At 49.6% G+C, this 23494-nt stretch overlaps 1 protein-coding gene and 1 long non-coding RNA gene across 2 annotated transcripts; one reads left to right on the forward strand and one right to left on the reverse strand.

Moving 5' to 3' along the window:
* The first annotated feature begins 3141 nt into the window (after positions 1-3141).
* Positions 3142-17998, forward strand: DLX3 (distal-less homeobox 3). Its single transcript, XM_078645246.1, has 3 exons — positions 3142-3799; positions 15548-15738; positions 16420-17998. Exons 1-3 carry the CDS (start codon positions 3487-3489, stop codon positions 16735-16737), a joined length of 822 nt encoding a protein of 273 aa, XP_078501372.1. The 5' UTR covers positions 3142-3486; the 3' UTR covers positions 16738-17998.
* LOC144755884 (uncharacterized) lies at positions 11371-13167 on the reverse strand. The gene is made up of 3 exons (XR_013594987.1): positions 12454-13167; positions 11982-12420; positions 11371-11925 (listed from the first exon to the last, which is right to left on the reverse strand). It is a non-coding gene; the product is annotated as an uncharacterized LOC144755884 (long non-coding RNA).
* Positions 17999-23494: the final 5496 nt, after the last annotated feature.

Raw genomic sequence — 23494 nt, forward strand, 5'->3', positions numbered from 1 at the left:
TGAGTGGTTGCTCCTTAAAGACCTTAAAGAAAGAGAGCCAACCGACATAGGTGTGGCATTGCGGCCGGAGCTGCCGTCTTTGCAGCTGGGAAACCAGTGTTGCGTCTCGGCGCGGGCTCAACATCCTGTGATTCTGGACAAATCCCTTAATCTCTCCAAACCTGAAAAGATATGAACGTGACCTTTTGTAACTTAACTGATGCCCATGTGAAGCGCTCCAATGCCTTCTGTCGAGTTCTTGCTATTCAAAACTGCAAAACAAACAACACCGTAGTAGGTAAGAGAAAATCCAGCCACTGGTGTCTCTAGAGGGGGGCCAGATAGGCCACGTGCACCAGATACAATTGTCTTGCCCCTCTTCGGGCCCTAGCCGCCCTACTATCAAAGTCCCAGACGACATTACATAACGCGCTGCACTTATTTTTCACAGCATAGTAGCGATCGTTTGTATCAATGCAGACTAGTCACAATTTTCATGGTGGACCCGCCAGTTTATGTGTGACTCGTGCCCCCACCTCCTAAAAATCAATTCTAGTGAAGCCACTGCACCCAACTTCACAAAGTGAAGGCGCTGCGTGTAAATAATAAAATGAGCCCTTCTGTAATTCTCGGTCGCTTCAAATAGACAGCAATCTTTCAATAAAAGCCTCTAGGTGGCAGTAGAGAGCTTTGCAGATCCAAACTTGTGGGCGTTCATATGAGTTTCGTCGGTATTTACGGATGCTTTAGTGTGGAGGGGTGGACTTACCGTCCGAGGAGGTACGCGAGGTGTTTACTTGTATCAATAAAATAAAAGCAAACAATTTGGGGGGAGGGAGTCGGGGGGGGGGGGGGGGCGCTATGCAATTTGAGGACCGGGTCTGCCCATGGCTATTTCACACCGACACCGATATAGGCAAAAACAATCTTGAAACAGTACTTTTCGTATTAAGGCGCACTCCTCAGTCCTTCACCTGCATATTAACATTCACCCAAAAAACCTGCATGCCTCGGTGCTAGCAGGGAGTACTCGTGAGTTAGTTAAAGGGCCGGGAAGTTGTGGGTTTCGTGTTCTCATGAATGCTATGAGCATAAACAGCGTGGACTCTGCAGTCTGTCAAGGCCTGACCTCCAGAGCCCTGGCAGCACCCTCGTGCGTTGAGCCCACATGCAATCGCGTGCTTTCAAAGGGGCAGAGCTCAGAATTATTTTAACAGCTATCCCGGATATATTATATATATATATATATATATATATATATATATATATATATATATATATATATATATATATATATATATATATATATATATATATATATATATATATATATATATATATATATATATATATATAACAATATATATATATATATATAAATATATATATATAAAATATATATATATATAATATATATATATATATATATATATATATAAAAAAAATATATATATATACATATATATATATATATATATATATATACATATATATGTGTGTGTGACTGGGTGCATTGATGTCTATGATAGTGCCTGGTCAATAGATAAATGCCTCAGCATACTCAGTGAGACACCTTATGCATTGTTTCAGATGTACAATCTTTCACCGGAAGGCGATGTTCTGATTTCCGGTGCAAGCCGGTGCTCCTGCCCCCGAGAGTCTGCAGCAGGCAGCTGTGCTCCGGGCCTTAGGGGCTGCCGGTGGACTCGGGCGGGCCCTGGCAGTGCCCTGTGGTGCTGGCGCCTTCTGACAGCGGGCACACCTCCTGACACAGAGCCCGTGGAGTGGGCCCCACCCAGCCATTAATAGGGAGAAAAGCAGAGGCCGGCCTCCCCCAGGCCTCCCAGCGCTCACATGGCTATGAATGGGCGAGAATAAAGGAAATCACCCGGGGAGGGGTCACTGTAAATCAAAGGGGCATTAGCAGAGAGAGACAGAGGGTCCGGGCAGGGAGGGGCGCCAACCTAAAAATACCAGAGCAGCCTCCCCGGGGAGAAAGAAAAGGTGGGGGGAAAGTGTGTGTGTGGGGGGGGGGGGGGGGGGGGGGGAGGGGGCACACTGCCCTCCTGGAGTGGGCTGGGGAAAAAGCACAGAGGTGTGGGGGGCAGAACTTGCAAAGCGCGAGACTCGTCATTCGCCCATTAGAACTTGTCAATAAAAATATTAAAGCTAGAGTGTGAGTGCCGGCTTAGAGCGCGTGCCCCTTGGAAGAAACTGATATGATACACGTTCCTGGTCAGATCAACACAAGCGATTGGTTAAGCCCCCCCACCCCCCATACACACACTCTCTGGCATACATTTACGCAATATATGTATTTATTTATTTTCAAATATTATGAGTACAATCGTGAATAGGACTATGCAAATAAGGTAATTTGTAAATTTGTCAAATGAAAAAGATTGTGGTTTTCTGTGCAACCTTAAATTCCTACAGCAGACCCCCCTCCCCCCAGCAACTCACGTCCACCAAAAACACAGCAGGGTTAGCAGCTTTTTAGAGTATCCCAAAAATAAATACACGAGTATTTTTTTTTCAGCGAAGTAACCACACGACTCTGATGAAATGAGGTTTCTTTTTTCCAGCAGACTGAAAGCTGAGTTTAAAAAAACACGAAGAAGAAAGAAAAGAGATGAGTGGGTGAAGAGAAAAAAAAACTTTGTTTTGCCTTCCAGGCAATATTTCTGGAGCCAATAGGAATTTAGAACCACCCTCCTTCCCTGCACCATAATTAAAGGCTGTGCTGCTGGACGGAGACACACTCTGCTGCGAGGGAGGAGAGGGAATGATCTCTGAGTGAGCAGGAGGAGGAGAAAAGAGATCTGAGGAGCAGAAAGGGGGGAGAGGGCGGCTTTCTGGGACCAGAGATTGCTCTGATTACAAGAGGAACTGTGGGGAATAAGAAAGCACTGGAGATTTAACCCTGAAATAAGCAAAAAGAGCTCAGTGAAGCAAAAAGAAGAGGCTCCGAGAAGGCGCAAGGAACTTTGAGGCGCTAGACGGCTTTTAAAGCGCAAAAAAAGAAAAAAGCCTCTGGCAAGGCAACCAGGAGCCGGGATTTCGACGGGAACTCCGAGAACCGCGGGTTCAGGCAGCCAGCAGGGGATGCTGAGCAGCCCGCAGGAACTGTAAGAAGCCGCGGTATCCCACGGGGACTCCTAGAAGCCCACAGCGCCAAGCAGGAGCTACCAGAAACCCGACCATCCACCGAGAGCGCCTAGAAGCTCCTACAAGCCACTCGGATTGTTCCGAAAAGCTAGACGGGTCTCGGGGCAGCCAGTAAGAAGCTCCGATCAGCCCCAAGGAGCTCCTGGAAGCCCCGAGCAGTCAAGTGGAGCGCCAAGAAGCCCCGAGCAGGAGCTCTGTACAAGCAGCAGGTTACTCCTAGAAGCCCCGAGCCGCTGCGCTAGGAGAGGATGTGGATGTGAGAGTGTCAGGCGCAGAGACCCACCGACCTGCCCGACTGACCGCGCCAGGGCCCTCACCGGGGGGAGCTTTGAGGGGAAGATGACTACCATCCTGACAGACCTGTCCAGCTCGCTGAGCTGCCACGCCGCCTCCAAGGACTCGCCCACGCTGCCCGAGTCCTCGGCCACCGACCTGGGCTACTACAGCACCCACGGCGGCACCCACAGCCCCCACGACTACTTCCAGAACCAGCCCTACTCCCAGCCCATCAACCACTACCCCTACCACCAGTTCAACCTGAACGGGCTGGGGGGCCCGGGCACCTACTCCCCCAAGTCCGAGTACCCCTACGGCGGCGGCTACAGGCAGTACGGGCACTACCGGGAGCCGGCCATGGCGGTGCAGGAGCCGGGTGAGTGAGGGGGACTGGCGGGGCAACAGGGCGGGGGGAGCTGGCACTGAGGAGCCAAGAAGTGCCAGGGGCACCGCGCGGGTGCACAGAGGGGAGGCTGGGAGCGGGGGGTGATTCAGAGGGGCACCGATGCGGCAATGTTAAGGGTACAAGAAAGGAAATGGGGCATTTAAATCACGCACACGAACTAGAAGGCGGCTTACAGAGACACACGGGAGAGTATAACATGGAATGATGTTCTCAAACATATATAAATATATATTTGACACAGAGATAATGGCACATATTTATCAATGGGCACCTACAGTGATAGACATAAAAACAAAACAAATAAGAAATTATGAATGCAAGGGGAAAACGAGAGAAATACTAAAAAGAAAGCGAGAATGGCAGTGAAGAACACACTTTTCCTCAACAACAAGGGAAAAAACAAAAAATGATGGAAAATGGAGAGTGGTTTTAGCGAGAGAGAGAGTAAAGAGAACTAGGCAAGAAGGGAAAGAATAAGAAAAGTGGGTGGTGATAAAGGGAAATCGAGCAGTGAAGAAGACTAACAAGGTACGGTTGGTTGTCACGCCGGAAGGTTTTGCTTGTGCCAGGGTTTGTTTGCTGTTTGCGAGCTCTGGGCCCTCGGAAGCAGCCCCGGGGAGGAGGGTGGGGCAGGCGGGGGTTTGTTTCTGCTGTTGCTGCTGTTGTTTTTCCAGTTTCTTCACTTGCCCCTCCGAAGTTAGGCATCTGAGGGATGAGAGGCGGCCTCGGAGCTTTCAGAGACCAGCCTTTCTGACATCAGGAGCCTGTCACTGTGGGCCCACTAGGCTGTCTCTGCTGTTGCAAAGGTCTATGTGGCTGTAGTGGTCTGTCTCTGTGGGTGCAGAAGCCTGTCTGCGGGTGCAGCAGTCTCCTGTGTGCAGAAGCCTGTCTCTGCTGGTACCCTTCTCTGCGGGTGCAGCAGTCTCCTGTGTGCAGAAGCCTTTCTCTGCTGGTACCCTTCTCTGTGGGTGCAGCAGTCTACTCTGGATGCAGAAGCCTGTCTCTGCTGACACCTTTCTCTGTCGGTGCAGCAGTCTACTCTGGGTGCAGAAGCCTGTCTCTGCTGGAACCCTTCTCTGTGGGTGCAGCAGTCTACTCTGGGTGCAGAAGCCTGTCTCTGCTGGTACCCTTATCTGTGGGTGCAGCAGTCTACTCTGGTTGCAGAAACCTGTCTCTGCTGGTACCCTTCTCTGTGGGTGCAGCAGTCTCCTCTGGTTGCAGAAGCCTGTCTCTGCTGGTACCCTTCTCTGTGGGTGCAGCAGTCTACTCTGGGTGCAGAAGCCTGTCTCTGCTGGTACCCTTATCTGTGGGTGCAGCAGTCTACTCTGGTTGCAGAAGCCTGTCTCTGCTGGTACCCTTCTCTGTGGGTGCAGCAGTCTACTCTGGGTGCAGAGGCCTGTCTCTGCTGACACCTTTCTCTGTGGGTGCAGCAGTCTACTCTGGGTGCAGAAGCCTGTCTCTGCTGGTTCCCTTATCTGTGGGTGCAGCAGTCTACTCTGGGTGCAGAAGCCTGTCTGCGGGTGCAGCAGTCTCCTGTGCGCAGAAGCCTGTCTCTGCTGGTTCCCTTATCTGTGGGTGCAGCAGTCTACTCTGGGTGCAGAAGCCTGTCTCTGCTGGTACCCTTCTCTGCGGGTGCAGCAGTCTCCTGTGTGCAGAAGCCTGTCTCTGCGGGTACCCTTCTCTGTGGGTGCAGCAGTCTACTCTGGGTGCAGAGGCCTGTCTCTGCGGGTACCCTTCTCTGTGGGTGCAGCAGTCTACTCTGGGTGCAGAGGCCTGTCTCTGCCGGCACTGCACTCTTCCCAGTGCCTCTTTACCTGGAGTCACTCTCTTTAGACTCATGGGTCTGCCTCTGGTCCTAACGCCTGTCTCGTGCTTCTGGTGAAGCCGCCTGTCTCTTTTGACTCATTCAGTAGGCTGTCTCTGTGGACCCTGGAGCTGGCCTCTGTAGGGGCTTTAGTCTCCAGTAGACGGTCTCTTGGCCTTGTCTCTTAGCCTGTCTCCGAGGGAACCGTAGACTGTCTCTGAGAATCCAGGATCCTGTCTCTGAGAATCCAGGATCCTGTCTCTGTCGGTCAACGGGTCAGTGAGTCTGTCTCTGGGACAGTGGTACGGGCCTGCTGGCGTCACAAGTACTGACGAGGAGTCCGGGGCAGGGTTGATGACGGCCGCTCGGGTGTCCGGACAGTGAGTTTCGCGCCTCTGGGTATCAGGCAGTGTGCAGCCCACTGCACGGCATCGGACAGTGGGGCGCACACCCGGCTTGTCGGACAGTGAGACTGGCACCTCAGGGGGCTGAACAGTGGGCCTCACACTACAGGGCATCGGGTAGAGGACACACACCCGGGGTTAGAGCTAACACCCCAGGGTGTCCGACAGAATCTCGGATGGTGGAGCTCGCACCATAGGGTGCCGGACAGTGGGCCTCGGACAGAAGAACTCGCACCCCAGGGTGCAGGACAGTAAAGCTCGCACCCTAGGGTGCAGGACAGTAAAGCTTGCACCCTAGGGTGCAGGACAGTAAAGCTCGCACCCTAGGGTGCAGGACAGTAAAGCTTGCACCCTAGGGTGCCGGACAGTGGGCCTCGGACAGAAGTGCTCGCACCCCTGGGTGCAGGACAGTGAAGCTCGCACCCTAGGGTGCAGGACAGTAAAGCTTGCACCCTAGGGTGCAGGACAGTAAAGCTTGCACCCTAGGGTGCCGGACAGTGGGCCTCGGACAGAAGAGCTCGCACCCCTGGGTGCAGGACAGTGAAGCTCGCACCCTAGGGTGCAGGACAGTAAAGCTTGCACCCTAGGGTGCAGGACAGTAAAGCTTGCACCCTAGGGTGCCGGACAGTGGGCCTCGGACAGAAGAGCTCGCACCCCTGGGTGCAGGACAGTGAAGCTCGCACCCTAGGGTGCAGGACAGTAAAGCTTGCACCCTAGGGTGCAGGACAGTAAAGCTTGCACCCTAGGGTGCCGGACAGTGGGCCTCGGACAGAAGAGCTCGCACCCCTGGGTGCAGGACAGTGAAGCTCGCACCCCAGGTTCCTGACAGTGAGCCTCTGACAGTGGAGCTCGCATCCCAGGGTGCCGGATAGTGGGCCTCGGACAGTGGTGCTCGCGCGTTAGGGTGCCGGACAGTGAAGCTCGCACCCTAGAGTGCCGGACAGTGGAGCTCGCACCCCAGGGTGCCGGAGAGTGAGCCTCGGACAGAAGAGCTCGCACCCCAGGGTGCCGGACAGTAAGCCTCGTACAGTGGAGCTCGCACCCCAGGGTGCCGGACAGTGGGTGTCACGCGCAGGGCCCGTGCCCTCTCCCCACCCTCCGAGACGCGCCGGTACGGGGTACCCTGCTGCTGTTGGGGCGGGCGGGCGGGCTCACCTGTGCCCCTCACACACACGGCTCGTGCACGTAGTGTGTGCGGGGGTCGGTGTCCGCCCGGGGGATGAGGCCGGTGAATGGTCGTCTTGAAAGCCGCTCCTTTGAGTCCGGCCGGGTCGGTAGGAGCTGTCTTGGGTGAGGTGGGTTCGATCCATCGGTGACTTTAGGCTTGGATTTGTGACTGCGGGCTCCAGACACCGAGCTCAGAGCGCCGGCCCCCGGGGGTGCAGTGCGTGTTTGGGGGCGCTCATCTGTGCCACATAAATCATCAGATGACGCTCACATTAAAGCCTCATAGACTAGCAAGGCAGGCCTTGAAGGGAGAACACGCCTGGGGAAATGAATGAAAAGGAATGAGGTTGTGTGTGGAATGTTATACTGGTGGTTGCTTGTAATCATAAAGCGCCTTGAGGCCTGTTCACAGCGCTAGAGTGAGGTCAGGGGGCTGGAAAGGACCGAGCAGAGAAGAATGAAAGAAAAAGGGAATGTGGAAGGAGCGTTGTGGGTAAACAATTGTTCTCAAAATTAGGCAAAGAGACAGACGCTCAACGAGAAACAAGCATTGGCAAAGCAGACGTTCTGTCTTTGTAAAGGCTTGTTATGTTTTGGCGTGGTTTTTGCTAAATGTCATTGTTGGGGGGGGGGGGGCTGTTGTACCCTCTTCAATCTAAAATAGTACGAATAGTTCCTTGTTCCCAGGAAGCACACATTGCCACAGTAGTCCCTGGTACTGAAGGTACTCCTTTGTGTGTGAATGCGCCCCCTGTGAAGTGCAGAATCTCTCGTCACTCACAGTGAAGTCAGCCGATGGTTGAAGTGGACTGACCCATGCAGTAGTGTGCGGAAGAAAATAATATTGACACAACTGACCAATGAATGAAGAGGACTGACTAAAAGCCAATAGAAGTAAAGTATACACATTATTGTAATAAAATCAAAAGGTCTTGGCTAGCACCAGACCTATTAACAATTATGGACAGATGGACAACCAGATGAAAGGAAAAGATGCACAAGAGATGGCGAAGACAGCCAGAAATGTGATACAAAAAAAAGACAAGCTTTTAGGAAAGGAGTACGGGCAGTAAAAGGTGGGTAGGCAATTTCCAATGCAGAACAATGTCATATTTTCACCACAGTACAGAGATCTGGGCCTAAATCCCACAAGGAACAGGGTCAAGACTGATTTGCATATGGCTGGGTCCAAACTGGGGTGGTGTGGTGAGCAAAAGAATGATGGATTTAACCCAGTTCCTTGTGACTGGGGGTGAATGTTTGCATTGTCCAGCATTCCGTCCATCAATTGTTTCTTTTGCAATTCCCAAGCACAGACAGAGACACAAGCTTGCGCTGGGAATGAAAATACAAATGTTAAAAAATGTAAGCCGAATTAAAAGAAAGTGTCAGATAAAAAGCGGGAAAATGAAAATAAATAGTAAAAAGAAAGCAAGAGTGACGGAGTGAAAATACAGAAAGCAAAAAAAACTACTGGGCAGGAAAAAAGAGGATATGAGGATGAACATAGTTACTTTGTTCTAAAGACAGAGAAAAATAACAAGCGTAAAAGAGGGGAATAAAAATAAATAATACTCAAAATAATTCAGAAGTTACAGCAAAAGGTAAAAACAATACATGGGTATAGATTAAATATGTGATCAAATGAGAAGAGGGCAGGTAACTTGAAAAGAGTGAGAATGTGGATTGAAAGGGTTAGAAAGTTTGTAAAAAAAAAGGAGGAAAGTGGGAACATGGCAAGGAAAAACAGTGAACAAAGAAAGAACGGATAAAGGAGCCATGAGTGACAGCACATATTAATAACAACCGAGAGAGACAGGAAAACTAAGCAAAAACATTAGACAGAGTGAAAGAAAGAAAAAAAAGAAGGGGCACAAACTGAAAAGAAGAAATAGAGATGGAGAAAATGATCCCACAGTGAGCAGACAGCAAGATGGAGGGAACACAGTGGGAAAGGAGAGCAATACAGAAAGAGGGTAAACAGTGGGAGAAAAGAGGAATACAGTCGCCGGTTAAAGGGCTGCAATTACAGATCCCACGACTTGCTTCAGAATTACATCTCAGAAAATATCCATCGAGATGCAACTCACCAGATCAGGGAAAGAGTTACTGCTCTCAGGAAATAACCTCCAAGGCACAGCTCACATGAAATGGCTACAGAATTACAGCTCTAACAAAATACATACAGCTCAAGCAATTTATCGGCAGAATTCGACATCTCACACAGTAACTACTGAATTACATCTCAGTATATGTATCTGTAGAATTTGAGCTCTCACTGAATAGTTAGAGCCACAGCTCAAATTACAGCTCGCACAAAATAGCTACTGGGAACCAGCTCATACGAAACCGCTCCTAAAATAAAGCTGGCACTAAATTGTTAGTAAGTTACAGCACACACAAAATCACTGCTGAGACACAGCTCACGCAAAATAGCTGCCGAGGTACCACATACACAAAATATCTGCTGATACAACTCACACAAAATAGCTGCTGAGACAGCTCATACTAATAGCTGCTGAGATACAGCTCATACTAATAGCTGCTGAGGTACAGCTCATACAAAATAACTGCCGAGATACAGCTCACGCAAAAAAGTTGCTGATATACAGCTCACGCAAAAAACTGCTGAGATACAGCTCACACAAAAAAAGCTGCAGAGATACAGCTCACACAAAATAGCTGCTGAGATACAGCTCATGCAAAATAGCTGCTGAGATACAGCTCATGCAAAATAACTGCTGAGATACAGCTCATGCAAAATAGCTGCTGAGATACAGCTCACGCAAAAAAGCTGCTGAGATACAGCTCTCGCAAAATAGCTGCTGAGATACAGCTCACACAAAATAGCTGCTGAGATACAGCTCATACTAATAGGTTCTGAGCTAAAGATCATACAAAATAGCTGATGAGATACAGTTCACACAAAAGAGCTGCTGAGATACAGCTCATGCAAAATAGCTGCTGAGATACAGCTCACACTAATAGCTACTTAATTCTAGGATTGTACTGATGCATATCGACCCGCAGGATATCATGGTACCAACCAATCAAGATCAAGTGCCTATAGGGAGGTGTAGATTTACTTTTCCACATCTGCGCACCTTGAAGATATATGTACCACTGGGGTAGCTACACATATGTGGATGTTGATATGTTTTTTCCAATATTGTGTCCCATGGATATTCTTGGGTGGATATCCAGGGTTCACACAGGCACAGCTCACATCCACTGCACTGCTCAGATTCTAGACACCGTGCCCTGTTTTTGATGCAGAGCCCCCCGCTCCCCCCCCCCCCCGCCCCATGTTGCTCATCACTCGTGAGGGGCTGGTTCTGGGAAGTGTCGGGGGACCCACACGAGTCCGTGACACGGCGGTGGTGACTCCCACGGAGAGGGTGTTTGACCCTGAAAACCGGGACATGGACAAAGGAAGGAGCCGGGCTCGGTCACGCAGCCCCGGGCCCCAGGGTACCAGAGGTGGGCACGGAGGCCACGCCCACCATGGATGGGAGTGTGGTCGGTGGATGGAGGTGATGCGGTGCGGAGAAGGAGGCAGAGGGAACGGGGCTCGGACAGAGACGAAGACGAAGCCTGGGCAGGGGGAGGGAGAGTAGGAAACAGAACGGGTGAGAGAGGAGCATGGGAAGAAAGAGAGGGCGCGGGGGAGGGAGAGTTAAAACGAGGGGGCGCGAGAGAGGGTGGCGAGAACAATGGAAGTAAGGAAGGAGTATGTATGAACAATGTGAGAGAGGGGAAGCGATGGAGAAGTTGTGAGGAGGTGCTGAGGAATGGGGTGGAACGGGCAAGGACAGGAGAGGAAGACCGAGGGTTTAACGATGCGAGAGGAAGGACAAGGTCTCAGAGGTTAAAGTAGAGAGACGAGGGAGGAAGAGGAAACGATGGGCGGGAGAGAGGGAGAAAGGAAAAAAAGAAGAGAGAAGGCAGTGGTGGGTGGGAAGGGAACACGATGGTGTGAGGGCAATAAAGGTAAGTAAAGCAAGACAGAGGGAAGAAGGGGGCAGGAATGTGAGAGGACTAAAAAGAGACGACGGAGTGAGAGGAAGCCCTGGGTGGAGAGAGCAGAAGTGAACTAGAAGATAGAGGGAGATGAGTGGAACGGTCCGAGGTAGAGATGGGAGAAGGAGTGAGGAGAGGAAGTGAGAAGAATGAAAGAGGAAGGCAGAGGGGAGAAATACGTTCCAAGAATGAGGAAGGGAAGCGAGAAGCGTGGAGGGGAAGCGTGATATGTTCAGACTCAAGGCAACTGTGCAAGAGAGAAAGGATACCAGAGCGAGGAGAAGAGGATAAACGCTCAGTGGTGGGGAGAGCTTCAGAGCTTGGGTCCTGGGTCTGTCAGGTTCCCGCATCTTCGACCCTCGGATCTCCCTCCTCTCTGAGGGGGGCCCTGGCCTCACTGCCTTGCTCCACCTCTGGGTCAGAGGTGACCTCTGCTCTGTTTCACCTCTCAAGGTGAGGTACCATCGGGGCAGGACTCAAGAGGCACGACTGACACATGTGTGTTTATAGAGGCCTGTCTGCCTGGCTCACCTGTGTGCCTGTAACACATCTCACAGGGTCTGAAGAGGCCTGCCTGCCTGGCTCACCTGTGTGCCTGTAACACGTCTCACAGGGTCTGAAGAGGCCTGCCTGCCTGGCTCACCTCTGGGTGCCTGTGACACGTCTCACAGGGTATGAAGAGGCCTGCCTCCCTGGCTCACCTGTGTGCCTGTAACACGTCTCACAGGGTCTGAAGAGGCCTGCCTCCCTGGCTCACCATTGTGTGCCTGTAACACGTCTCACAGGGCCTGAAGAGGCCTGGCTCACCTCTGTGTGCCTGTAACACGTCTCACAGGGCCTGAAGACGCCTGGCTCACCTCTGTGTGCCTGTAACACGTCTCACAGGGCCTGAAGAGGCCTGGCTCACCTCTGTGTGCCTGTAACACGTCTCACAGGGCCTGAAGAGGCCTGGCTCACCTCTGTGTGCCTGTAACACGTCTCACAGGGCCTGAAGACGCCTGGCTCAACTCTGTGTGCCTGTAACACGTCTCACAGGGCCTGAAGACGCCCGGCTCACCTCTGTGTGCCTGTAACACACCTCACAATGTAGGGAGAGGTCTGTCTGTCTGTTTCACCTAAGACCGTGGGATCTAAGGTCACCGGGGTTACGACGCCTGAATGCCCAGTCCGCGACAGATTGTCACCGGGTCTGAGGCCTGTGTGTCCCATGCGCTCCCCTTCAGTTCGACCTCGATTCTTCAGAATTCTCTTCTATTTGAAACTGCTGCAACCGGGTCAAAAAGTCAGCCTGCGTGTCCTTCTTCAGACATGTATGGGACTAAAATGTATCGAGTTTAATTACACGTGTAAATTCCCGGCAGCTTTGGCCGAGTCTCGCCTCATCTCGGCAAAAAAATCCCTGATCTGAGGAAAGCAAAAAGAAGAAATGATGGACGGAATGCAGAACAATGTCATTCATTCACCCCAGTAAAGAGATCTGGGCCTAAATTCATCGTTGTTTTGCTCCCCAAAACTAGCCATATGCAAATCAGTCTTGACCCTTCGCCCAATGGGAACAGTCCAGCCCGAACTGCGCAGTCTGTCTGTCAGTTCTCTTGGATGGGTGGAAGGAATGTGTGTCCTGGGATCTGTCTCCTCTAGAGTGCTGAGTCTCTGTTTAGGGCAGTTGAATTTGGTTGTCAATGTAACCCTGGAGCTTTTGACAGTCACCGCCCTAGACAGTTCCAGCAGCAGTGTATCTTCTGTTGGGGTGTCCTGGCGTCTGTCTCGCCTGGATGTCTGCCTGTGCCTAGGGGTCTGCAGCCTGCTTGGGTGGTGTGCGTGGGTCTGTGTCAGTGCTTCCAGTCCGTCTGTCTGTCTTTGCTATCTCTGTGAGCTCTGCGGCCTCCTGTCCGCAAGGCTGTCTCTGTGCACTCCAGAGTTCTCCAATCGTGTGTCCAGGGGGGTCTGCAGGGCTCGGAGGTGTTTGTCTCTGCCATCCGTGTGTCTGCCCCGGATTTTGCGCTGCTTTCGTGGGAGCTGACTGTTTGCGCTCTAGATGTCTCATGGGCTTATCCGTGAGTCCGCCGTGAGCTCTGTCTGCCTGTCCTGACCTGTGCAGCTCCTTGCGGCTGGCGGGGAGCTCCTTCAGAGCTCTGTCTGTATGCTCGTCTTTGTTGTTCACTTTACCTCCCTCTGGGTGCGTTCATTCGCCGTGCTGTGTGTCTATTTTGCTTCCGTACTGTGTCTTGGCTCTCTCTCTGCGTCTGTCTGTCGCGCTCCCACCGCCCCCGGTGTGTTTTTCATTGGCCCTCTCCTTCCAAGTCTTGTTTTATAGCTAAATGTACCCCAACGGTGCAGCAGGTGCAGTGGCACCAGGGCCCAGAGATGTGGCTGACCTTCTGCATCCTACATATACATATCTGTAGTATGCGACAAAGACTGTGTGTGTGTGTGTGTGTGTGTGTGAGGGGGGTGCATGTCTGTCCATTTTACTTCTTTCCTGTGCTCTGCTCCGTCTTGCCTGCCTCTGTGATGTTTACGACGTTGTCTCTCTTCAGCTCGGACTTTACAGTTCTTGTTAATTTTACCCCCGCTGTGTTTTGCTCCTGGGCTGTGCCTCCCCCGTGGATCTGTTTTCCCTTCTGTCCTGTCCTGTGCCTTGGCTCGGTCTCTTGCTATCTTGGCCTACCCTGTTCATTTCATTGGCTGTGCCCCCTTCTGTGCGTCTGTCTTCGCTTCCTGTGTTCCTCTCTCTTTGTTGTTAACATTATTATACAAAATCGCACGCAAAAAAAGATGGAAGGGGTCTTTTGTTCCACCTAGGCCTCCGTAGGTTCAATTTTTCGATCATAACTAGTGAACATGCATCATCAGGAGGACATTTATTGCATAAGTTCCCTGCACAGCCACACTCCTCTGATTCCTTCACTGTGATTTAGAAGTGGTGGGGTCTCCTCCTTCCAAGAACAATAGCTCAAGGGCAGTGGGGCTTATTTTCAAGCCCCTTGCGCCGCGGGTGCGTCACGTTGCATAGGGTAATAAGTGACCTACCGGCGGCGCAAGGGGCTTGTAATTAAGCGCACGTGTGTCTCGAGAGTAGGAGGGGGGGGGCCTTCATCTCATTTCATGGCGCTGAGATGCTAGTGCTGAGCATTTTCGCACAGTAAATGCATTCTGGGTATTGTAGTCCTGGTGCGCTGACACTGCGACCATTAGACAAATGCCAAGGCTTTGTGGGCGAGGAGCACAAGGACGTGTACAAAGTGAATATCGAGACAGAATAGAAGGTGCACTCTAAGAAAAGTCAGTATCAGAAATTGTTTTTTTGTATAAATTCTTCTTTATTTTGAAATTCTTTCAAACATCATAGGCACAGCCAACGCGTTTCGTTCCACTCTTTGCCTTTTGGAACTTCGTCAGGGCGATGAAATAATAAACTTGAGACTCCGAAGAAAAAAAGATTCAAAGTGCGATACGATTCCGCATAGTAATCTGTACAGGCCAGACGTGCGTTCAGTTTCAAAAATGGGCCAGCCTCTATTCGTATTTCAAACGTCGAGGTTCCCCGGAATGTAATCCCAGCCCAAGTGCTTGAGATCAGTGCATGAAACATAAAGTCCAAGGTGCCGAACCTGTGATAGGGTATCGACTCTCAGATCCGCCGCGTACGCCGAGGATCTGAGAGTCGATACCCTATCACAGGTTCGGCACCTTGGACTTTATGTTTCATGCACTGATCTCAAGCACTTGGGCTGGGATTACATTCCGGGGAACCTCGACGTTTGAAATACGAATAGAGGCTGGCCCATTTTTGAAACTGAACGCACGTCTGGCCTGTACAGATTACTATGCGGAATCGTATCGCACTTTGAATCTTTTTTTCTTCGGAGTCTCAAGTTTATTATTTCATCGCCCTGACGAAGTTCCAAAAGGCAAAGAGTGGAACGAAACGCGTTGGCTGTGCCTATGATGTTTGAAAGAATTTCAAAATAAAGAAGAATTTATACAAAAAAACAATTTCTGATACTGACTTTTCTTAGAGTGCACCTTCTATTCTGTCTCGATATTCTCATTAATCACGCATCCTACGGCAGCGGATGTCAGAAGTGTTTGCACCATTGTTAACTAGGAACTAAATGAATCGTTGTGCATGACCTGGTCTGCTGCTCTGGTCCTTCTGTCTAAACGTGTACAAAGTGTCTGAGGTGACATGGAGTGAGGTGGCCTCTCTATCCATGGCCACGTCTTGTGACTTTTGCGCTTTTTGGACCCTGTGTTTGGCGCGTGCCTGTCTCTTGCCACAACCCTGAGCGCCCGGTCCTAAATGTGGGCTCTTTTCAGTTACAGTGAAGGAGGAGCCGGAGCCCGAGGTGAGGATGGTGAACGGGAAGCCCAAAAAGATCCGGAAACCCAGGACCATCTACTCGAGCTACCAGCTGGCCGCCCTGCAGAGGAGGTTCCAGAAGGCGCAGTACCTGGCGCTGCCAGAGAGGGCAGAGTTGGCCGCCCAGCTCGGGCTCACCCAGACCCAGGTGAGAGGGGGCGCCTGTGCACCCATGACGGAGGGGAGGGGTGCGCATTTATCAGCAGGGGTAAGATGGGTGGCAGAAACCAAATGCTTGATTCGAAGGACAACCCCGTTTATATTCCAGATATAGGCAAAGTCCAAGAAAGAGGGCCCAAGCATCAGGAAAGTGAGGCTGGGGAACGTCTATCATAGGGAAGTAAACAAGGGTACAACTGCAATATGTAAAGAGGGGCAAACCATTCACATGGGGGATAGGGCAAAACAAACCCAACAACAGATGTGGAAACAAGCCACATAAAAAGAAGGAGATACATCTTTTTGCCTGCCAACTATGTAACGCAATTTTCCTTCTGTTTTTTAACTGTGTATGTAGAGCGCGCTGATACCTACGGGTCAAGCTAGCGCTTATATACAACTTTTCAAATAAAACCAGAAGATGATTGCCATTGAACAACCCAACAACAAGTCAGCAAATATATCAAACATAAGTGGGGATGAGGGTTCGGGGGGGTCAATCCATTGAAGGGAAAGTTGGATAACAGCAACACCAACAGGAAGAGGGACCTAGTAATATCTCTGTAGGGGGAGAGGGTTCGTCCACTGTATTTGGGTGTAATCGTCAGTACGCTCTTTGCTCCTTGCCCAGTGTTTGTCCAGTGTTCTCATGTCTGGTTCTTCTCTTCAGGTGAAGATCTGGTTCCAGAACCGGCGCTCCAAGTTCAAGAAGCTGTACAAGAACGGCGAGGTCCCTGGCATGGAGCACAGCCCCGACAACAGCGACAGCATGGCCTGCAACTCCCCCGCATCGCCCACCGTTTGGGACAATAACACCCCTAGCCGGGTGCAGCACCCGCAAGCCCAGCCGCTCCCACACAACTCCTCGCCCAGCTACCTTGAGGACTACAACCCCTGGTACCACCACCCACAGAACTTGTCGGGGCCTCACTTGCAGCCGCCCGGCGCCATGCACCATACACCCCCTGGCACAGGGGCGGTGTACTAGCGAGCCGCTGTATGCTGGACTACACAGCACAAAGAGATAATAGACTCCGTGCTGGCCCAAACCATGTTCTGGCAGGACAGACAAACCCCCCTTCCATTCTCAGGAAGAACAAGGCCTTCCCCAAAAACGGTACCAGCAGCTTGAGGAGAGGGGCCAGCCACTGGAGCTTGTCACGCGACTCGGCCATGTTCCACCGCTTGCCTTTCCAAGAGGCCTCTGTTCTCTATGTCAAAGCAGATATCTCCAGAGCCAAAACCTCTGAATCTCAACGCCGCTTGCTGTCACTGAGGGATTGGCCTACATCAGCCTAGCATTACTCATGGCGAGAGTCAGCACTGTCAACAATGAGCCCAAGATTATTGGATTCAACACGTCAAGCCAGTGGGGATGCAGGGTCTGGACAAAAGTGGTAATGGGTCTGGTCATCTCCACACCCAGAAACAAGTGAGAAAACAAGTTGTGAAAACTTGGTGGTATATAAGCTGCACATTGTTAAAGATCTGTGGTGTCATTGTCTTTGGTCACTTACTGTAAAATATCTAGAGGTGTAAAGGGAAAACAACTCCATCCCAAATTCCTCTCAAACTCTTCGATCTTGCGCAGTTACCAAGTCCAGGACAGCGTAGATGGGGGCATTGAGTTACAGTCACACAGAGGGCATTTATGACTAAGGGAAAGAAAAAAGAGGATGAAAACATGAGAAGGAAAGACAAAAAGTGAAAGACAGACAACTGAAAATGCAAATCAAGGAAAAAAGAAAAGAACAGAAAAAGACGAGGATAGTAAGAGAAAAAAGAGGAACCATGGTGAACAAAGAGAAAAAAATCCCTTTTTATTATAATATTTAAAAAAAACATTGATTCAGGAAAGGTTAACTTATTTTTTTGTATGCTATTATTGTTGTTAGTTTAGCTGTATGGCTCATAGGCGGGTCCAGAAAAAGGCTGGGGACTGATGCAGAAATTATTTTGCTAAATTTTCAAAAACCTATCTTGAGTATTTAAAAGAAAGTGTATTTTTTGATAAGGTTCATTTTACAGGTGAATCACACAAGGTTTTTCTATAAATGTCCCCTTGTAGCAATTGCCACGTGGCCCACAGGTGCCTTGGTCTGTATGCCTGCTAGATGCAACAGGCAGCTCTCCTGTTCCCTGCCTCTAGGAGAGTGGGGTCAGAGGGGCACCAATTTATTGCCTTTCTCTCTGCTTCTTATTGAAAGGAAAGCATTATGTAAAAATGTTAATAAAGCCTTTTTGACTTGAAAAAAGTGTGATTGATACTGTCAGTGGATATTTTCTGTGTATCGAGTGAGTTAAACAAACCTAGGACATGTGTTATTCACACAAAGAGGTCATTACCCAGAATGCAGCTTGCTCGCCCTATGTTTGGGAGTAAACAGGGTGGAGGTTGGAGTTGGGAATCCAGGACGCTCAGTCATAGAAATGGAATCAGCGTGCTCGGTACTTTCGTCCAACTCCAGCTCCACCCTCGGAGTGCTTCCAACTCTATATGTGTCTCCATTCCCCGGGTGTGACCACCACACCCACCGGACTCCACCCAAGAGGGAGTCACTGAGGCGCTGAGCTGGGGTGAGAGGAGGTCTGAGGCAGTAGAGGGCGGGATCTTTTGTTGGCACAATACACAGTTTTTCCACTTCTCCCAAACCTGTGTGTCACAGTGCGGAGTCCTTTGAGGACATTTCCACCTCACTCTCAAGTAGGTCAGGAGATGGCGTGTTGGGAGTGGCGCCCAACTCACCTCCGAATCATAGGCAACAACAGCCAACAACATCGAACATTAACCAATGATCAAGCCACCCAGAGACTGTCTCAAATCTAAGCCCGCTTAAAAAGAAACCACCACAAGCCTGAAGGGACCTGAAAGTGCGAGTGAGTGCATGTTTGCACCCGGGTGCTCTTCAGTAGCGGGATGAATGCCTGGACCCCAACTGAGAACTTCATGCAGGCAGGGTTTATGCATTTTCCAAGATTTCATGGTGTTGGGTCCCTCTTGGAAGAGCAGGTGTGAAGGATTCCCTCTGTTCAGGACCTGAGCCAAGAAGCATTGACCTTTGCCCCTTTGAGTGAATGTAACTGGGTCATTCCAAGGCTAGGAGGAGGTGCCACAGGAAGGGAGAGCTCTGCTTGGAACTCACCTTTTGGTTTTGTGGTAGTGGCAGATGGACACATGTGACCAAATGCACTTCCCGGAACGGGGTACCATAAACTCGGTCCCATCAATGCACATGAGGAACACCACAAGCCTCCCTACACCACACTGGCGAATATAGCCTGATGGGCCATTTATCCCATTAGATGTTTCCTTAGTGGGGGATTCATGCATGGGTGAGGGGAGATTGAGGAGGGCGGAGAGATTGGTGGCTGGTTTTTGAAGGTCGATGGCTGGTGCCTGTGCATCCAGCACCCCAGAGCTTATGTCTGCAGGCAATGAGGAAAAAGAGAGAGAAAGGGAGTGCAACTAAAGAACGGGACAGGGAGGGGACGGCTGGTTTGAACAGTTTTTGAAGGGCTGCTTTCGGGTCCTAGTCCGGCCCTGTAGACCCATTCTTCAACTCTACAACTCCGAAGTGCTCCTAGAGTTCAGCTTTATTTGAATCAAGTATTGGATAGTCAGCAGACCAGGGGGCAAAGGAATATTACGCCCGATGAAGTTCCCAGCTTTTGTTATTCTTGTATGGAGGGGTAGGTTTTCCTTGGCTTCACTCCTTTTATTTTCTATCAGAAGACTTCCCCTGAATCACCACCACACCCCCCCACATTCCAAAAGAACACCCACTTGCTCCCCTTCAACTATATACCAACCTTCCTTGTCCTATGCATACCTGCCTTTTTTAAATGTAAAACACTTAGGGTATTTTCCCTTATTATTTTCAAAACTGCTTTGTCCTGCTGGCCTCTCAACTTCTCAGCTGACAAAGAGTACTGCCATTCCCTTTTTTCATTAAAACGACTATATATTTGAACCAAAACAGCTTTTTTTTTTACTTTAACCCCTCCTTTGGTTTGTAATAAATGCTTATTTTTTATGAGCATAGTTCTTGCTGTAAAGCAGGCGGTTCAGGGGAGTACAAAGTATGAGACTTGCTTGGACCAGGTGAAGTAAAAGAGGATTTATGTGAACAGTGGTAGTTTAAGAAATGGTGGATGAAGGTGGTGGCGTCAGATAAGTGCATGGGGATAGAGGCTCTTGTAGAGCAGACTGGTTAGTTGGAGGTTTGCTTCTAACGCATAAGGGGCAAGTGAAGTGATTGTTGTGCTGTTGAAGATTGGCCCATCTAATATGTGCCGATGACTAGTAGGACAAATATATGATACCACGATTTATATTGCATGTTCTTATTTAATACTAACAAAATAGTTCTGCCTAAGAGATACTTTACAGAAAACGCTGTCCTTTTGTTCGTGGAAAAGCTGTACCAGAGGTAGTAGGCCTGCAGAGAAGAAAATCAGCAAACATTTACCTTTGTGCATAGAAAAGCTTTGCAAAAGATACATTTGCAGAGAAAGAGGCCACTGCAGCTTGCTCCACACATTGCTCCTGCCATGCAGCCAATGATAGTAACAACACAACTACAACCCAACACCCTCCTACAAGTGAGACAATTTGGGCCAATTCAGGCCTTTAAAGCTATAAGAATATCTTGGCCAGCAGGTAATAGTAATTTTTTATGTATATTGAATTAATAATTTCCTGTTCTTGTGGTCATCTCTAAATTAGCCAGACAGGGCAACCTTGTGGCAGGCTGTCACACGTGCCAATCTTGACAATTAAGTGCTCCACACCGGAAACCACGGGCTCAAACTAAGCACTGTATAGACTGAGCCATGGCCGGCAACTGGATTTAGAACAATAATCAGGATAATTGTCAGACGTTCTTCAAAGCCGATGGTGTCTCCGATGCAAGGGCGTCTGGCTGATGGATGCAACTAAAATAGTGAAAAGGCAGAGACTGAAATATTTCTAATGCGGTTAATACAAAACATGTAGGGATCAATTCACTAAAAACAGTGCATCTCTACTGGCCGATGTGCACCTATGTGTGAGCGTAGATTTGCTACTTTTGGGAATTTGCAATCATTCGTCAGACCAAAGCAGGGGGGTCACTGTTCCGGAGATAGGGGTGCCAAGGGTCACCCACTCACCAAAAGGGGAGAAAAAGGAAATGGTCCTAGGTCTAAAACCCACTGCTCAGAGGCAAGCACATGTCTTGTCTCTTGTTGCCCTCACACACCCCGAAGGATGTCATGCTTCATCATCAGGCATTTTCTCCTCATCGGACCGGTGCTGCAATACCCTATTCGCAATCATTCCCATATGCAGTCAAAGCTGCACCAGGACTATTTTTTTATTTATATATATTTTTTTTTTGCAGAGTTTTATATAGCGCGAACTAGACCCAAACCGAATCAGGTATCAGAGCGCCTTACATAGCACCAGTTACGTTACATGAGGACGGACACATTTCCTCTGTGTGGAGTTCTCCATACAGAGAACCCTGCACAGGTGGAACAGGATCCCGTGTGTAAATGCACTTTTTTCTCCACAGGGAAAACTTGTCTCGACTCTCTCCCATTTCTTTGGTGGAATTTAGGAGAGTTGAGTAGTCATCCATGTGACACAATTATCCCCACACAGAGTTGGGTTTACTCCTGCCAGGATACCCTTTGAGAACCTCGAAAAATTAAGGGTAGTAAGAGATATTAGAGGGCCGCTTTCCAAATCCCCCAAGACTCTTAAAAGTCCATGAAAGGTATATACATCTAGAATTTTTAGATCGTCCCAAATGCAAATGATTTGGTGATGCTCAGCATTTCTCTTGAGATCTTAAAATCTGCTTGGCCGTGCCTTTAGAAGATTTGTACCCTTTGTGAACACCAGGCTGGCATAAAAAAGGTAAATTCGGTCGAAAACTTTCAAATATGACTGAATTTGTTTTTGTCAATAGGGCTGGTAATGTCTGTTGTTTTGATTGGGCCTGGGCTGCGATAGACAGGGAGGGCTAGAAGATTCCTTCTGGGCGCTATCAGATCCCATTCGATCCAGTGAGCTGGTGCTAGCTCTCTTTAGAAGCAAACAAAGCGCTTTAAGCTTCTTTGGGTTGTATTTGGGAGCACGAAAGAACAGCGTGGACAGGGTTTTCCAAAACTGGTGGGCTGGGGTGAAGATCCAATGTAATACAATGGAGTTTAGCCTGCATCTATTCTTTACAATTAATTTTATTTTTACACGTTACTCCAGGAGCCATCGTGTGCCGGTGAAACGACGCAGTAGCAAAAATAAAGCGCACCAATAACATTCAAGAAAGCCGTTTCTGCAAGTAATTTCCAATTGCACTGAGCAAAACTTAGAATTGGGCTAAAAACAGCCTAATACCTCCGCGAATGATGGGGCATATTACCAAGGAGGGCGATAGGTAAATATCGCCGCTTTAGCGGCCGTTTTTGGCCGCTAAGCGGCGATAATTCTATCGCCCTATTCACAAGCTGTCGCTAACAGCAGTTAGCGACAGCTTGTAGGCGATAGCGAGCGGTTTGGGCCCCGCTTTGCATGTAAGCGATATATATCGCTAATGACATGCAAAGTGGGCATACCCAAACCGTTAGTGGCTGAAAGCAGTCGATAACGACGCTATCGCCTATTAGCAAGGCAGGCGTAGCAATATAAATATTTGCGCTAAGCGCGAATATCTCCAAATACTAACACCTGCCCAGACCAGTTCTTAGCCATGTTATCCAATGGGAGGTGGATAACATGGCTAAGAGCATTTCGTCGCTAATGCGTGAATATTGCTGTATTCTCAGCGAGATTCACGCATTTCGCTGCTATCACCTGGATTTTTATCGCTTTTGAGATAAACCTTGCTAATAGCACGTTGTCTCAGCGATAAAAAAAAGGTGATGCGCGGCGATAAAAATATTGCCGCTAAGCCTACTTAGCGATAAATATAGCTATTTGTTGGTAATATGCCCCGATATTTCCCCAGGCTTGTTTTACACCGCATCTGAACACTGATGAAGAGATTAACATAGCGTTAATAAGAAATAGGTTTGTAAAGTAACTCAAGGGCACATCAGCAGCATCCTTCGCGGTTTGCAGGCAATGAGTCCTTTTCTGCCAATCAGAGCACACGGATGCTTTCATGGGAAACAACGAGAGCGGATTATTGGACCCACATCTGTAACCGTGTGGAAGTGAACCTTAGGTTCTACAGCAGCAGCTAGCGGGCATGTGATTCTGGGTAGGGGGGCACCCGGCTATTTTTAGACCCGAGTTCTGGTTATCATTTGTGTTTGTTGATCCAGTTCTCCAGGAATTGTGCCGGGGCTCATATAAAGCGCTCCAATTCTTTCGAGCCGAGTTGGCGCTATATAAAACTGCAAAAAAGAAACTTGTGACTTCATGCATGGCGGGAGGGAACCTATTTTTACTGACTTAGCAGCTCCGTAGCATTTTCCAGAAGGTGCTGGCAGCAGGGGGCGCTCTCGGTTGGCACGCAGGGCTTCTCGGCTCGCTTCCTTTCTGTAGCTCTCCGGGGGAGCGGTATAGGCCGGCAAAGGCACAGTGCCACCCCGCTGGCCCCTGGCACTAAGGGACTGTTTCCGACTGACTGCAATGAGGGGGAGAAGGCATCTCTGTCCCTCTCAGGTCCTATCATCGGGGCGAGAAGGATTCTGGTGAGAGGCAATGTGGGGAGCACCGTCCCTAGCCCAAGGGGATGGGGCCAGCTAAGGGGTGT

Source organism: Lissotriton helveticus, chromosome 5_1, assembly GCF_964261635.1.
Source record: "Lissotriton helveticus chromosome 5_1, aLisHel1.1, whole genome shotgun sequence".
In the NCBI taxonomy this organism is placed as follows: Eukaryota; Metazoa; Chordata; class Amphibia; order Caudata; family Salamandridae; genus Lissotriton; species Lissotriton helveticus.